The 15,376-nt window shown below is 39.3% G+C and overlaps 1 protein-coding gene and 1 long non-coding RNA gene across 7 annotated transcripts; one reads left to right on the forward strand and one right to left on the reverse strand.

The window, feature by feature from the left end:
* Nucleotides 1-52: 52 nt before the first annotated feature.
* On the reverse strand, nucleotides 53-11,125 carry cdk4 (cyclin-dependent kinase 4). Of its 6 annotated transcripts, none has more exons than XM_046384069.1 (8): nucleotides 10,915-11,125; nucleotides 5,039-5,273; nucleotides 4,811-4,946; nucleotides 4,487-4,654; nucleotides 3,821-3,930; nucleotides 2,061-2,111; nucleotides 1,824-1,959; nucleotides 53-1,187 (listed from the first exon to the last, which is right to left on the reverse strand). In XM_046384069.1, the coding sequence occupies exons 2-8, from the start codon at nucleotides 5,254-5,256 to the stop codon at nucleotides 1,086-1,088; spliced, it is 921 nt and encodes a 306-aa protein (XP_046240025.1). In that variant the 5' UTR covers nucleotides 5,257-5,273; nucleotides 10,915-11,125; the 3' UTR covers nucleotides 53-1,085. The 6 variants fall into 6 exon arrangements, with proteins under 6 accessions (XP_046240025.1, XP_046240024.1, XP_046240026.1 ...); XM_046384068.1 differs by having other exon boundaries at nucleotides 10,840-11,125; XM_046384070.1 differs by lacking the exon at nucleotides 10,915-11,125 and adding an exon at nucleotides 10,625-10,774.
* Nucleotides 11,126-12,540: 1,415 nt separating this feature from the next.
* Nucleotides 12,541-14,859, forward strand: LOC124057183. Its single transcript, XR_006843069.1, has 3 exons — nucleotides 12,541-12,824; nucleotides 12,946-13,289; nucleotides 14,437-14,859. It is a non-coding gene; the product is annotated as an uncharacterized LOC124057183 (long non-coding RNA).
* Nucleotides 14,860-15,376: the final 517 nt, after the last annotated feature.

Here is a 15,376-nt window from a genome sequence, read left to right on the forward strand (position 1 = left end):
ACTATGTGAAACATAATACAAAAAAACAACAACAAAGAAAACATCTCACTGATTTAGAGAGCCACATGGGTTTACAGTTTATTTGGTCAATATTAGAAGACAAAAGCAGTATATTGAGGCTACTTGGTCTTTTTTTAATTTCTGTTAGTATTCAATACAGTTCTTTGTTTTGTTTTGTTTTTCTCCACAATATTTCAGTCCTTTTTTCATAGGATCACATTTATTCATATGTATTCATATGGACCGCCATCTGTACGGCAATACACAAATTAAGTCTGAATGTGAGTAAAATGTATTTTTGTTTTATTTCCATTTGAAGTTGCAATGCTGGTTGATTTCACGCGGTTTTAGCAAAAAATGTTAAACATGAAATGAACCCTTCAGTCCTCTGAAGAAACAATTTCTTTCACTTCATTAGAGTATTTAAGGGCAATACCAGTATTTTTGTCATGTGTGTCTTTCTTGTGCATTTTTCTTTTACTGCTTCAGACTATTTTTTCAGTTTCCTCATGATTTTCATACAGCTTAATGCCCGTCACAGGCTTATGGTGTTTTTGTTCCATTTATAGGATAAATACTAATACAAATACAGTAAAATCACTGAAGACTGGCTGTTCTAACCCTGAGGTGTCCCTTCTGTCAGACTCTGTTCAGCCTGTAACGCAAAAAGGCGACATCTCCAGTTCCTTCTGTCTAAACATTATACAAAAATAACCACAGCAACATTTCAGAGATGTCAGACGTCTCTGTTCATCAGTCCCTGCGGATAAGACTGATATAAAAATCAAACATCAAAAACACTGGTACTGTCCTTGAAGACATGACATGTTAACATCATTAATTGTGACATTTACATGTTGGAAAGCATGCCAGTGATCCTTAAGTTCACTCCTCTTCTTTTTTTTTTAAATCCATTTCTCAGACTTTAATCCTTTTTTGATGCAGGAGTAACAAAATATATCCCAAAGCAAAACCCAGATGTCTTGAAAGGCAATGCACTGAATTAAAACTGAAATCCTTTATGGTTAGGTCAGGGTCTAAACTTAGACGCTGTTACCTCTCTCTGCATGTTTCACTGCATCATTTCAGCTTTTTGTCTGAGTCAATGTCTCCTCGTCCTTGAAATATGGATGATCCAGGGCATTCAGGGCAGATATTCGTTTTAAGGGGTCAAAGGTCAGCATTTTCTGTAGAGGAGAGAGTAGCAGGATATGAGAACTGTGTCACTTTCTCAAGACTTTTTTGTCTTAAAAGAACATTTTGAGGAAATACTCTTATTCACTTTCTCGCTGAGAGTTAGCCAAGGACTCTCATGTCTGACCATTAAATGTGAAGTCAGCAGCAGGATAGCTTAGCTGAGCATAAAGACTAGAGGCATGAGGCACACTTAAATCTGTATTTTCTCCATCATAGAGTCACAATAAAATGTGCGGAGTGCTTTAATGATGTTGAAGCCAGATGTAAAAGCCAGATTTACTGTACATCTGCACTGTCATCGACTGTCGAGTTTAAAGTCATCTTTTAAGATTCATCCACACTGAAAATTTTAATGCAGAAGGAATAGTTTTATTTTACCAGGCCTGCTGTGAGTCCCGCTCTCGCTCATGTAGTTTAACCATCTTAATAAGTAACATTAGTCACAAGAACCTCTAGTATTGCACCAGTAAAATTCTTGTGGCTTTAGTTGAGCATCAGCAGACTGTGAGCACAGAAAATTCTTCTGGAGTCTGTGGTTACTTATCAGTTACTGTCCTGGTTTCAACTCTATATACAGCTTAAATTAAAATACCATGTTGTTGCCTTAATTCATGGCAAAGTCTTACCAGCAACAGTTGTGCCCCCTGCTCATTTATCTCTGGAACAAAGTCAGTGATTGGGCCAGGTAAGAGAGGGGGGAAGTTTGTTCTTGAGAGTGTAACATCGGTCGGCCACTCCTCCTCTGGTGGCAAGCCAATAACTCTGAAATCACATATAATTTTCATTGAAATCAGCATAATATGAATCCTCTGCCAAGGAATCTCCTAGTCAAGTAACATGTGATAGAAATATTTGTGACTCACTCAAGAATTTTCCCAAGTTGGTCCACTTCTGATTCTCCGCAAAACAAAGGCCTAAGAGAGAGAAGGTTTTTACAAAAGTCATTAGACTGAAGCGGGTGTCATTTTATCAGTTCTCCTCTCTGCAGTCCCTGCTTGAGCATGAGGGCAAACAGCAACTGCTTACCAGCTTGGCTGAAGCTGAGTAATTGTACTGTTAGGCTGCAACATCTCACCAAGATCCATTTGTTAATTATTCATGATACTACAAGCTATAACATCACCGTGATGTGCCTCTGCTCTGTCCATGTATCATTATGTTACCACCATCATTACACTGATCGTTCCCAAGGCAATTATTTTGAGACATAAATCTCTTTATAAAATTCATGCAATGTGTCATTTTACCACCAGATGGAGCTGCTGTGTATGTGACTGCAGAGATCACAAAATCATAAAATGCTCGACTGTCTCCAAGCCGACAGACAGAAATGCATTTAAAATCTATGGCATTTAAAATCTATTTTTCCTTGTTTAGTGATAACTGGACTTGGTTACAAGAAGGACAGGACTGAAACAAAACCTTTGCATATTAACTATACTGCATGTAGTTAATCTGATAATGTAGAACATTTACAGATAAAATCTTAGGCTTCCTGAACTGCTGTCACACTCATCACAGCTGCTGTGACGCTGACACAAAAATGTAGGACGTGTTTGATTTAAAATGTGAACTGTGAAAAAAGCAAAACTGTGAAATATTCCTCTTTTAAATTAGCATTAGCAAAAAGACTTGACAGGAAACATACATGCTGTAGACTTTGTTTTACCAAAAAACACATTTTTTTCCCTAAGCCGAACCCTTCGTTTTAGTCCTGTAAAATCTAACAAATAAGACTTTCTGAAAAAAGTCCTGTGCTTTAACCTCCCTACTCATGATATGTGTGGTATAAAGATGCCATAGAGCCCACACGTTACCACAAAACATTATCCAAGCGCAAGTTTCCTCCAGAATGTATTTGCAAAAGCTAAACAGTAGTACATCAATGTATTTTACAGGAGACATGGTTGGTGTGTGTGTCAAGCAACTCGATTTCCAACTTTGTTAGTTTCAAACTCTCAGATAGCCTGAGGAGTTACATGAGACACTAGAGCTCACTTTGTAACACAAGCTTCTACTCAGCAAAGGTACCTTCAGGATATGTAATCAAATCTCTGTTAATTTGAAATTTAATCAGTCCGGGGCTGAATACTCTCGGGTAGCTTCTAACTTAGGCTAAAAAAATTCTAGCGAGAAGTCCTAGCTTAGGAGTGATTTAGAAAAAATCCTCCTAAAAAAGGGACAGAAACTTTTGTCTTAGTGTGGAGGTGTGGTTTAACCTTTGGCTAGGTAAGACACAAAATTTCTCTTGCATCTGCGTCTTTCTGCCATTTTCTCCTCGGCTTAAGAAACTCTTAAGCTTCTTAAAAGTCCTCCTCCATACTCTGAAAAGCTCTTCACCTTTGGAGTTCTCCGACGGGCTAAGATGCTTTGTCACTAACTTTTATATTTACCAGGATTTAGCAATAACTTTAAAGGGATAAAGAATTTCATCACAAGCGTCAACTCTTTGCACGAGGAAGCTTTATGAAAATGACGCCTGATCACCAGCAAACTGCGCTGTTCCTTTGTCTCCTACCAAATTACATAGAAAAATTAGAACATGAAGATCATGACAAAATTAGAAACATAAATATATATAGCGTCAGCCTTCTTCTGTCTGAACGTTACTCTGCTGACTTACTTGCGTCTGAACATCTCAGCGAAGATGCAGCCGGTGCTCCAGATGTCCACAGGTGTGGCGTAACTGGACTGCAGCAGAACCTCGGGGGGTCGGTACCACAGGGTCACCACCTGGCAGGCAAACAAAGAGTTCATCAACAGAGGTAAGACCAAATGAGAGAGAAGTAACACAAACTTACAGCCACATGAATTGTACTTTTCTTTGCAAAATACACATAATTTAGCCGTTTCCACCGACCATTTTCCAAAGCTCATCATATGTTTTCAGACTTCCTGCCTTCCAAGTGGTCAGTTTGTTGAATTCATTTTACTACAGTATACAAGTATCAACTTAGCCAGTGTTATTAGGCTAACAGGCTAAACCGAGGCTTGGCTTGGTAAATGTGACCTGATGAATACTAGAAGGGCAGCATGTCAATGTCTGCATACTGTAGCCTAAGTGCTGCCTCACAGATCCAATAGCATGGCTGAAAAATCTCTAATCTTAATAAAAAGTGATGCTAAAATTTTCAACATCTAAGAACATTAAAGCAATGCACATATATTAATGGCTTTGAATGGCCGATGTGATTGGAAATCAGAAATAAAATAATATTAAATACAAATCACAGTATGCTGTAAGCGTCAGATACAGTTAGGTACTGCTGTGGTCCAGGTGAGCTCTTACCACAGGAGTGAGGGCCATGTGGCAGCTGTAGATCCTGGCCAGGCCAAAGTCAGCCAGCTTCACCTGACCTTGGCTGGTTACCAGAATATTCTCCGGTTTCAGGTCTCGGTGCATCACGCGGTTAGAGTGAAGGAATGCAAGACCACACAGCAGCTGCCTCATCAGGTCCTGCAAACACACACAGGATAAGTTCAACGGAAGTTAAATATTTCAACAGAAGCTGCTTTTAAAAAGGCTTCAAAGATCCTAAAACCCCTTTCTTCCTTCAAACCAATTTAACAGATTATTCAGATTAGTTTAGATGTTGCTTCAGCTAGTTCTCACTTTAATGTGGCTGGGGGATAATCCTGGGGCTGGGGCCCTCTCTAGGTACGTCCTGAGGTCTTGGTCCACATGTTCAAACACCAGAGTGACTTTAGTCTCCTGGTCCGACCTCTGGGTGGCACACACATCCATAAGCCTGCCGTGCACAATACAAACAGTGAATCTGGTGAGAGGTGTTCACAGTGAGCAGTAGACAACACACACACAACACTTTGATAACAGTCTTACCTGACAACATTAGGGTGGTCAAACTGCTCCAGCCTCCTCAGCAGTGCCACCTCTCTGACTGTGGATACCGGTAGGCCGTTTTGGTCCGTCTGGACACGCACACTCTTCAGAGCCACAAACTGCCCGCTCTCCGTGTCTCGGGCCTTATAAACGGTCCCATAAGCGCCTCCTCCGATCTCTGCCACTGGCTCATACTGGATACTGGTGCCCTGGGCCATGGCCAGTATGAAACAGACTGAGAGACAAAGAGCGACAGACGTGTAAGACGCAAAAGCTTTAAATGCTATTAATTACGATACTGAGATGACGAAAAGAGATTCTGAAACAACACACCAATAGTGAAACCAGTAAATACGGGAAATTAACAATGTACTAACTGTTAAACCTGACCCATGCTTTATACACATCACCATAACAGAAAATAACATAAACCTGCTCTCAACAGTCTCGGTCTCACTGCCCATGTAAGCCAAAACAACAATCGACCCAAACACACCCAGTCCAGACTGTGCAGAAAGCATAGCTGCAGCAAATTGTCCCCTCGAAACACATAATTGAAGAAACAACCAATAATCCTCAAAGCTCACATATCTGAGATAAATGACTGTTTTACGTTTATTTTATTTTCTTGTTAATTTTCTTCAAAAATCTTTTTCGATAATTTGTCATTTCTTATTATTACATTTGCAGACTACGCCCAAATGCAACAGAAGTTTGCATTTCTAAATGTTGTACATTATAACGACTTTACAGCCTTGCTAGCAGCTCCTCCTGAGTTTGTACTTCGACAGGGCAGTGCTTTAATGTAAAACGCCAGCATGCAAACATGCTCACAGTGACAATGTTAACGTTCTGATGTTTAGCAGGTGTGTATTAACACACTAACATCTGCCATTTAACATTAAACACAAATGCAACTGAGGCTGATGGAAAAGTTGTTAGTTTTGCTAGCATTTGGTCCCATACCAAGTATTGGCCACTTGAATTACTACCCTGACAGTGCTGCACCAATGTTATTACAGTGCATATTGTGGAAGACATGAATTTCCATAACAAATTTAATGGCAGAAAATAAAATCTGGTTGTTACATTGAAAGTCTGTACATCATTTCATGACAATCGATCCAACAGCGGAAATATTCAATTTTGGACCAAATTAGTGTACTGCTTTCTACGGAGCCTCTAGACTAGAAATGTTTGGATGCAGAACAACTCGAATGTCAACAAAAAAAAATACCTCACAACAGTAAACCAGCTTAATGAACTGTCCATTCCTCTCTGAGAAGCTGATGGATATTTCAGCAATAAAGACAGAGCTGTCCTCTGGCTAAGAATAACACGCTGCAGAAGCTGAAATTCATTGCCGTTTTATTTCTGAACCCCATTGCATCCAAAGCGAACAGATGCTACCCAAGAGCCCTTATGCCTCAATATCAATTCCTGAGTGAAAGAAGAGTCTATTCTCACTGCCAGCAGCGTGTCTCGCTGTGTCCTTAGTTGTGTTCTGGAGTTCTGTGAATTCCTTGGATGTCTGATAATATCTGATTTAACTCATTTATTTTTAGTCAAGATATCACATCCAAACACGCTCAGCTTATGAGCAAAAAGATGTCATTGCAGGAGTTCAGTGAAGCACAGACCCTCATCAGTGTCCGTGGAGGAAGGATGGATGTGTCATGGCTGTGTCTCAGTGGGAGTACTTCACGTACCAGTACAACAACACACCCAGCTGGTGTACCACTACGCTCTCCTAAGGGGGACAAGGGTGTTGTTTTACGGTTTAAGCAATTCGATTTGTACAAGTGACTGCTTCACACCGTCTACTGCTGTGTAGTGTCACAGTACAGCCATATGCAGAAACCCAGCACAATGGCAGATGTGCCAAGGAGCTAAATGGGCCAGTGGGAGTGTGAAACGTGAGTCAAATATTCTCTCACAGAATCTTTTCTATTTTGTTACTTTATTAACACATATCACATTGTAGAAAATATTTTTTTTTTAAAATAGACATCCGCATGGGAGTGTCTGATGTGTGATGTCTAGTGAAATAAATACCTGAAAGAAAGTATTTCATCTCAGTGATATGAAAATCTGATATTGTAAATCAAATATTGTCACAAAGCAGTTCTGCTCAGTGATTTATGACCCAATATAAGCAGAGATAATTAAACTATAGTTACCTCACTGCAATTTATCTCACAGTCGACACATTTCTACTGACTCACGGTCTTTATTGTCACTCTTACACTCTATTTCCCATCTATATCAATTTAAGTTGAATAAGTTAGCTCCAGTACCACGCGTCTTTGCTTCTCCTTCAGCGAGAGAACGTGTGATATTATTATGAATAATAATAACGAAAAAAAGAGCAGCCAGTGGAAGACATTACAGTGTATAACTATATATAAACTATGATCACAGCGAACTTGTTGGTGGGCGACATGAAGTGTGACAGAGATGAAGTAAAGGCAACCGTTTCTGCAGAGGCGAGTGAGAAAAAATAAAGCAACAATGAACACAATCCACCGGCAAGTCAAACTCAACAAGGAGAAGTTCATTCTCCTCCGTTCTTCAGCACACTGTGCTTCACCAGCTTCATCAGCTCCGCAGCTTCGCCGTCTAAAGCTGCTTACTGCAGAAGTCAAACACTCTGAATGGCTTTCAGTCTCTCTGTTAACAGCATGAGACAGCAAGTTTGGACTCTAACTTTGTAAACAACATCGAGTCCGGTTCAGAAGAAGAAGAAAAACAAAATGCTGAGCTGCTATTGAATGTAGCAACAAATACGCCTTTTGGGGCTGATTTGTAAGATTCAGATGATTTGATAAAATGTTAACAGCCCTTTGGGTCCGTAGGAAAAAATGTCACCAGAGCTGTGATCAACTCTTCTACTAACCATTTACAGACCAACAGGTACACATACAGCAGGCTTTACAAAACACTGAGTGAAGTCTAACTGTGTGGACTGAACTACCGGATCAGCTGCAGGTGAAAGGGAACATGACGCAAACTGACACAAGGTTTAAACATCTCATCACTGAGGGCTTGAATATTCACATGTGCTCCCAAACCACAATTACTCAAGTGGCCATTATAAACGGTTATAATAATAGCTACTGAGAGGAAGAGACGTTGCATTATTCCTGCCCAACACACCACATTTCTTCCTCTTGTGCAAAGAACGTTGAGTCAGAGCGTCTGCAGACAAAAAATCTGCCTGCATTCCTGAGTCTGCAACAAATACAAATTCCTCTGACGACGTTCAGGTTCAGACTGAACTGACAAATAACACTTTCCTGAAACTTAACTGAGTTCCTTCAGCCGTACAGAGAAACATCAAATAAAAATACCACCAATATCACCCAAGAAACATTTGAATGCTTTTATTGCTCGGATTTTTACCTTTGTGACGCTCTTATAAAACATTTTTTACGGAAAGAAAATTCTGTCTGTCTATCTTAAAAGCTCATGTAACAACCCTGCAGGAGATCATGAACTGGAACCATTCAAATGAAATTTTTTGTTTTTTTTAAAAACTTGATTTTAATTGTCTTGAAGTACCCTTCACTGACACGCCATAAGACAAATGATATTTCCTCAAACATAGTGTGATGTTACTCAGTTTTTGATGAAGCTTACCAGGCTATAACATAGATTTAGATTATTTTTTGTGTTGGAAATAAATTGATATGAATACAATATACAGTTTTAAATTCATATTTAGAATTAAAGAGTCTTTATGTGGAAACAAATTGTGCCACAATGGAATTAAAATTTTCAGGCGACTAAAACTGCGACAACCAGCCAAATACAACAAGGAACCAGGCAGCCTGCCTTACAAAAACACAAGCAAACGACCAGCACCCTTTACAGTGTTTAACGATAAACTTCGGTAACTTTCACAGAACTTTTTGACACTGCTGTCAAAAATGCCACTCAAAACTAGTTTCATTTGTTTATTTTGTTTAATGTGCTTAATTTCTTTTTATTGAGAGACCCCGCCTCACGGCAGAGACTCCATATCGTGCGTTGAAATAAAGCTCATGCGACTGTGGTGTATTGATCATTCATGTTACGGCTTCTCAGATTTCCCAGATGACTCATAAAATTAATGATGCTGATATTAGGTGTTTATCAGCCACCGCTCACTGCACTTGTCAAACTTTCCACTGCAGGCAGACTGTGTGGCAACTGACTGTGGGAGGCAACACAGCCGCAAAGATCCGAGAAAGCAGCTCGTTTTCATTTTTAACTGAACTGCATAACATAAAACCAGCGGCGGAATGTAACCAAGTACTTTTACTGTACTCAAGTACAACTTTGAGGCAGGCTTCTGCTTCACATGCTACATTCTACTGCATCACATTTAAGAGGAGATATTGTACATTTTACTCCACCACAAACATCGCATGGCTTTAGTTGCTGGTTGCATCACAAGTTAAGGTTTACAGGTGATGGATGTATTAAGGTTCGAGACAAACAGCTGAAACAAGCAGGGGATTAATGAGAAGGTTGATCAGCATTTCAGTCACTTTTCACGGCAAAAAAAAATTCATGAAACATTTCAGCAGATTCACCACAATGAAAATTATAATTAGCCGCAGTTCTATAAATAAAAATAGCCTCAACAAACTACAACAGTACAATGCGACTTTAATATTACCACATGAGTAACAATAATCCACAGAGAAAATAATAATATATCTGTAGCAGAGAACAATTTTTCTACAATGACGACTTTTACTTTATGTACAGTTCCCTGATTACATACATTTGCTTAAGGAACATTTTCATACTTTCTACTTCTTACTTGTAGTGGAGTATTTCTGCAGTGTGGTATTAGTACTTTGACCTAAATTAAGGATGTGAATTACGACCACTGAGCAGGATATTTAAAAGTCAAAAAATGAACTCATCGTTGCTCTGTAAATGACAAACTAGATAACAAGTTAAACTAGCGATAACGTATCTTGTTTTCCTGTTAATACCATGTGGCTGATTTACCTGGCTGCCTTTTAACCCTTCACACGTCTCCAGTCTAAGTGAAAAGACAAAACAGAACAAAGTGGTTTAGAGTTAAACTAACAGATTAGAGGATTAGCCTGTTGAATGTGAAGGCTCAGGCCTGATGTGGTCTTCAGGTAAAACCCCCTCGGGTTCTACAGGAAGTGGACAGACTGTACATGACTTATCACCTTCAAAACATCTCCTCCTTTTTCTGGTTCAGTGACACAAACAGCTCATACCACCAGGGGAAAGCGAAGGAGAGAGAGACAGGACAGACTTTAGCACAACACCTGGAGGTTTCACTGATGTCTCACAACACTGAGGTCGTTAACCTGCAGGCCTGTGAGCATTGATCATCACACGGCTCACATTTCATTCATTTATCCGCTTGATCAACTCAAATCTAGACGGACACTGAAGGCCAGTGGGCGGAGGCAGACAGACAGAGACAGGCCGGGACAGACGGAAAAGCCCTCTCCCGACACGTGGTGCTCCTCCATAGCGCTCCTTTGTCAATTAAACTAACTTTACAAAGTGAAGCAACAACAAACAGGCCACACGGAGGTCTTTCTTCCTCACCTACATGATCACTGACGTGGCGGAGGGAGAAAACGGTAACACGCACACACAAAAAGTAGAGACCGGGCGGTGGGGACGCGGATGAGACAGATCACCGCCAGCAACTTCCACTTCCACATCTGTGCCACATTACATAAATGTCCGCTGCCAAAGTGTCACACGTACGAATCACAATCAGTTTCACGCAAGCGGACAGTTGAGACACTTGAACTCACCTCGCCCGTTTCTTCTGTGCGGCAGGTTAATAAAAGAAAAAAAAAAAAAAAAAAAAGAAAAGGCAAAAGGCTCACTTTAGCTTCATGAGGAGGACATGCTCGTTTAGTCTGCCACGTATAACTCCGACAGAACCGGGTCACAAGTGGCAGGTCGGGCCCGAGCTGAGGGTTTCACAGCCCCCGGTAGCGGCTGTGATGTGGACAAGCCAATCAAGCGATATGATTTCGGCCTCCTCCACTGCTTTTTTTCCTTCCAGCCTGCACTCTTCTTTTTTTTTTAAAGGGGGGGGGGGTGTCGCTTCCTGTTGCTTCTAGCAACTCTTGCAGGAGGCGGGGCTAAAACATCTTCCCAGCGTTAATATAATTCATGAAGACTTAAAAGCAGCCGACTGCTGATTTGATTTGTTGTATTTGTTTTATATGAAGAGAGAAATGTTTTTGTTTTCTTATTTTTGCAGATACTCGAAACGCCACCCACCACCCCCCTCCCTTCGCGCGCAGTGATCCTAAAATATCAACAGGTGATTGATAATAATGATAAGCCGAATCATTTCACTTGTTCTTGTGACGTGAGCGCTTTCATCTCACCGTCATTGTGACATATGAGTCCAAGCACACTGCATATAGACATTTCAGACTGTCATATCCAGTAATCTATTACATCACCTATTCAGTATCGTATTGTTGTATAATATATACAATAATTTCTATATTTAAATAGAATATATTTTGAAAGCAACCAAATTCCTTGTATGAGTATACTTTATTGTCCAGTGAAACTCCTTTTATACTATATACTATATTATTTTTTTCATTTAGTTCCTTTCCCTTTTTTTCTGTTTCTTTTTTTTTTTTTTTTTTTGCACAATTTACAAAATAGCAAAATACTTTAAGGGAGTACAAAATTGATAAATAAAGAAATAAAAAGCAAGAATCAAAATTATTAGCACAACATACAGAAGGAAAAAAAAGAATAGACAATTGATTATATGAAAGAGCCTATAAGAAAATAAATACAAGATTCATACATAAAAAATTTATAGTAGTTTGGCTGGTCAAGTAAATATATTTAAACAAATATTTAAATATTCGTTATATGTACAGTATATAGTAGTAAATGGAGCTGGTGGCAAAGATTTGTCTTTTTGTTTTAACATGTTTGACAGATTTTTTTTTTTTGTTTTTAAATTGTCATCATTTCACTACTTCAGTCATGTCATTGCCAAGTGTTCATAATGAAAGAAAGGAAATGTGATAAAGTGTGTGTGGAATAGACAGAAAACTCAGTACACATTTACTCAATAATTCAGTAGAATCAGTAAAGAGAAATATATATTTGCTTACAGACACTCTGATAAACTGATCTATTATGTGTGTACGCACACTGTACATTTATATACTTACCACATCTACCAGCACTTATACACATTAAATTCATCTATTATTTCTATAAAATTGGAAAGAGTTTCATTAGGTATAAGTATTCTAAATTTTGGTTATAACTTAATTTCCAAACACATATTTATTCCACCAAAGGTAGTAACAGCAGTCAAACTGCAATGCACATCTGTGTCTGTTCACAATATGACAGATGTAGTGAAAACCTTGTGTTAGGATGGCCATGTGGTGGATGAACTCATGACAGCCAGCCCTCCTAAATACTGGCAGCCTTTTATACTCTGCCACTGATTGGGACCTCAGCCACTACCAAACATAGGGAAATATACCCCTCTCCTAACATCAAACATTACAACAATTTACAAACAGAATTAAAATACATATCCCCTACATTTGTCTCCCACAGCCGGCATGCTCTCAATTTATATCCTACTATACAATAATGTGACAGAAACCTGGAAAGAAAACATACAATACATTTTCACCCCCTTTCCTATTAACAATATGGTATCTCCCAGAACCTTAAAAAGGCGTTCAGTTTTCCCAGGGATTCTTTTTGCGTGAACACCTTGGAACAAAGACCACAGGTGAGTGATCTTCCACACAATAGTGTATAATTAAGGCATCACTGTAGAAGTGGTAACACTACTAAGACCACATGTTTGATTAGCCCCACTAAGTTTGCTTTGTCTCCTCTTATCATTGTAGGCCAGGACTCAATTCCACTTCAACTGAGAAGCACCTCCCACATCACCAAACCAAACATTTTCAATACCCTCAAAAAGAGAGGAAATGCTAGGAAAATCAGTATTGAAAGAGGACCTTCATTACACTTTGAAATAATAAAAAAGTGTATTTTTTGGCACAATGAAGATCATCGCTATGCTGACGCGTACGACTCCGCTGAATAATTTCCAGTGAGAAAAATGAACATTTAGAGTCTGGTTACTCAGAGCGCCAGCAGAGAGCTTCACCACCTGGTGCAGCGACAATCGCCTGAGGCTCAGTATCATCAGAACCAATGAGCTCGTGTTGGACTACTGCTGTAGTGTGTAAGTTCCCAAAGAGAAACAAAAAACGGTCAAGGGTAAATAAATCAAGGGTTAGTTTGTGCTAAAGGTGTTAATGTGATATCACACTCACAAGGATGGGGATGGATGGTGACACTTAATGTTGGTTTTGCCTTTAATTCGTCATGTTGTTTGTGCCACTGTGTGTTGTCTCCTTCTGGTGGACTTTGCTTTACTGAACATCTGAAATCTAACAATACAATGAGTGCTACATGGTGTACTGACATGAATTTTTCATTAGTAAATCATTATTATTGAAATGAATTATTAAAATGAAAACATTCGTAAATAGGACGGCTACTCTGATTGCTGCTCCTTTAATACAGAAACATAAATATCAGAAAGACCCCTTTTTGTTTTATTCATTTATAATAAACCAGTAGTAACTATAAAAGAAAAAGGAAAAATAATACGTTTGGCTGTCTACATTCTGCTGCCTCCTGGCTTGTGTGTTTTTGCAGAGAAATGGACTGAATGCAGTTTGGGTTTGTGACTTAATGCTAATAATCTGCAATGAAAATACAAGTTACTATTAACCGATCAGACGTTAGATGTGGAAATTTGATTCCTTCGCTGATTTTCACTGGTTACAACCCGACTGCATAAAGTCTGCCTGCTTTGAAAACAACACATGATCACAGAGAAAAAAAAAAAAAGCATTTGTTGACTTTTGCTTGTGTATAAATAAAATCCCAGTTTGTCAGTTACAGTTTATGCGTCCTGCACAGCCGTTCCATTTGAGATACAGTCCTTGAGTGCTTTTTACAGTTTTCTTCCCAGTCGTCCCTTCTACATTTGTGTTCCCAGTGCATGTCAGTGCCAGTATCCGCACTTGTAGCCAGAAATGGGGATGCCGTGCAGGGACATTGGCATGCAGACTGTCTCGGTGGCTGGGACAAAAGTCTAAAACAAGTCACTGCTCCCCTAAGAATGTCAGCACTGAGAAAGAAACACTTACAGACTCAGCTGTGCTCATTTCTGAATGATAGGAGGAAGAAGAACAAGAAGTTAGCTTAGAGATATCAACTCCTGTTTGTGCTGAGAGTAAGACAAAAGCTTCTCAGTTTTGTCTCCACCCTTGCTGACTAATCGGTTGACACAGCGTTTCTGATTTGTATTCGTTTCATAGAGCGGATGAGATTTAGTGGACGTTCCTCTTAAAACCAATGTTATCCCAAAGAGGCTTCGGTGCACCAGCTCACGTGGGACATAAAACCCCCCTCTGGCTCTGTAATAACGTGTGGACCCATCAGCCCACAGCAATCTACAGCCTACGCCTGTAGGTGGTTTTCCTCCCTGCTGTAGTGTGTTGCTAACTGTGTACACTTATAAGCATTTATAATCTCCAGGCTGAAGTAAGTTTCTTAAAACAAAAAGGTTAACACATATCATCATCTCTGCATTACTGAGCAGCCTCAGTCTCTCAAGATCTCCACCAAGCGCAGTCAGCCGGAGCACCTCTTTATTTCTTTGTGCGTTTCATCAGCTTGCATTGTTGTAGTCTTTTATTATTCTCTATTTTAATAAAGCACTCATTTGAGAAGTAATCCATATACTTACCACTGCTCTCTGACCACTAAGGTCAATGAATTGACCCATGTAGATCAATATTCACCGATCGCTGTTGGATTTTTGTGGGAGAATAGTCAAATTAACTTACTTAATGTGTTAACTTCCTGGAAACAATAATTGATTCAAGGATTAAACAAATTTGACTTTGATTGCTTTCAATACTGCAAACCAGAAAAATGAGATCAGAATTTCATGATGTTATTCTTTTTGTGAACGTGTGCTGCTAGAGCAAAATGTTAATGCAAACATGAGCTCGATTGCTTGCCTCTCCTGCAGCTCCTTAACACTTATTTCACTTTGATACCCTTAAACAAAAGAATTTTCTGCCCCACTGGCTGCGGTGAAGGACGACGGGAGCAGGCTGAAAACATGTTATAAATCATGCACAAGAAACCACATAATCCATAAACCTGAACACTTCTTGAAAGTCTTTTTATTTTTATTTTATTTTACTTTAGAAATGGCAGTTGATTTTCTGCAGATAATATTTCACAATG

This window comes from Scatophagus argus, chromosome 3 (assembly GCF_020382885.2).
Source record: "Scatophagus argus isolate fScaArg1 chromosome 3, fScaArg1.pri, whole genome shotgun sequence".
Lineage (NCBI taxonomy): Eukaryota > Metazoa > Chordata > Actinopteri > Scatophagidae > Scatophagus > Scatophagus argus.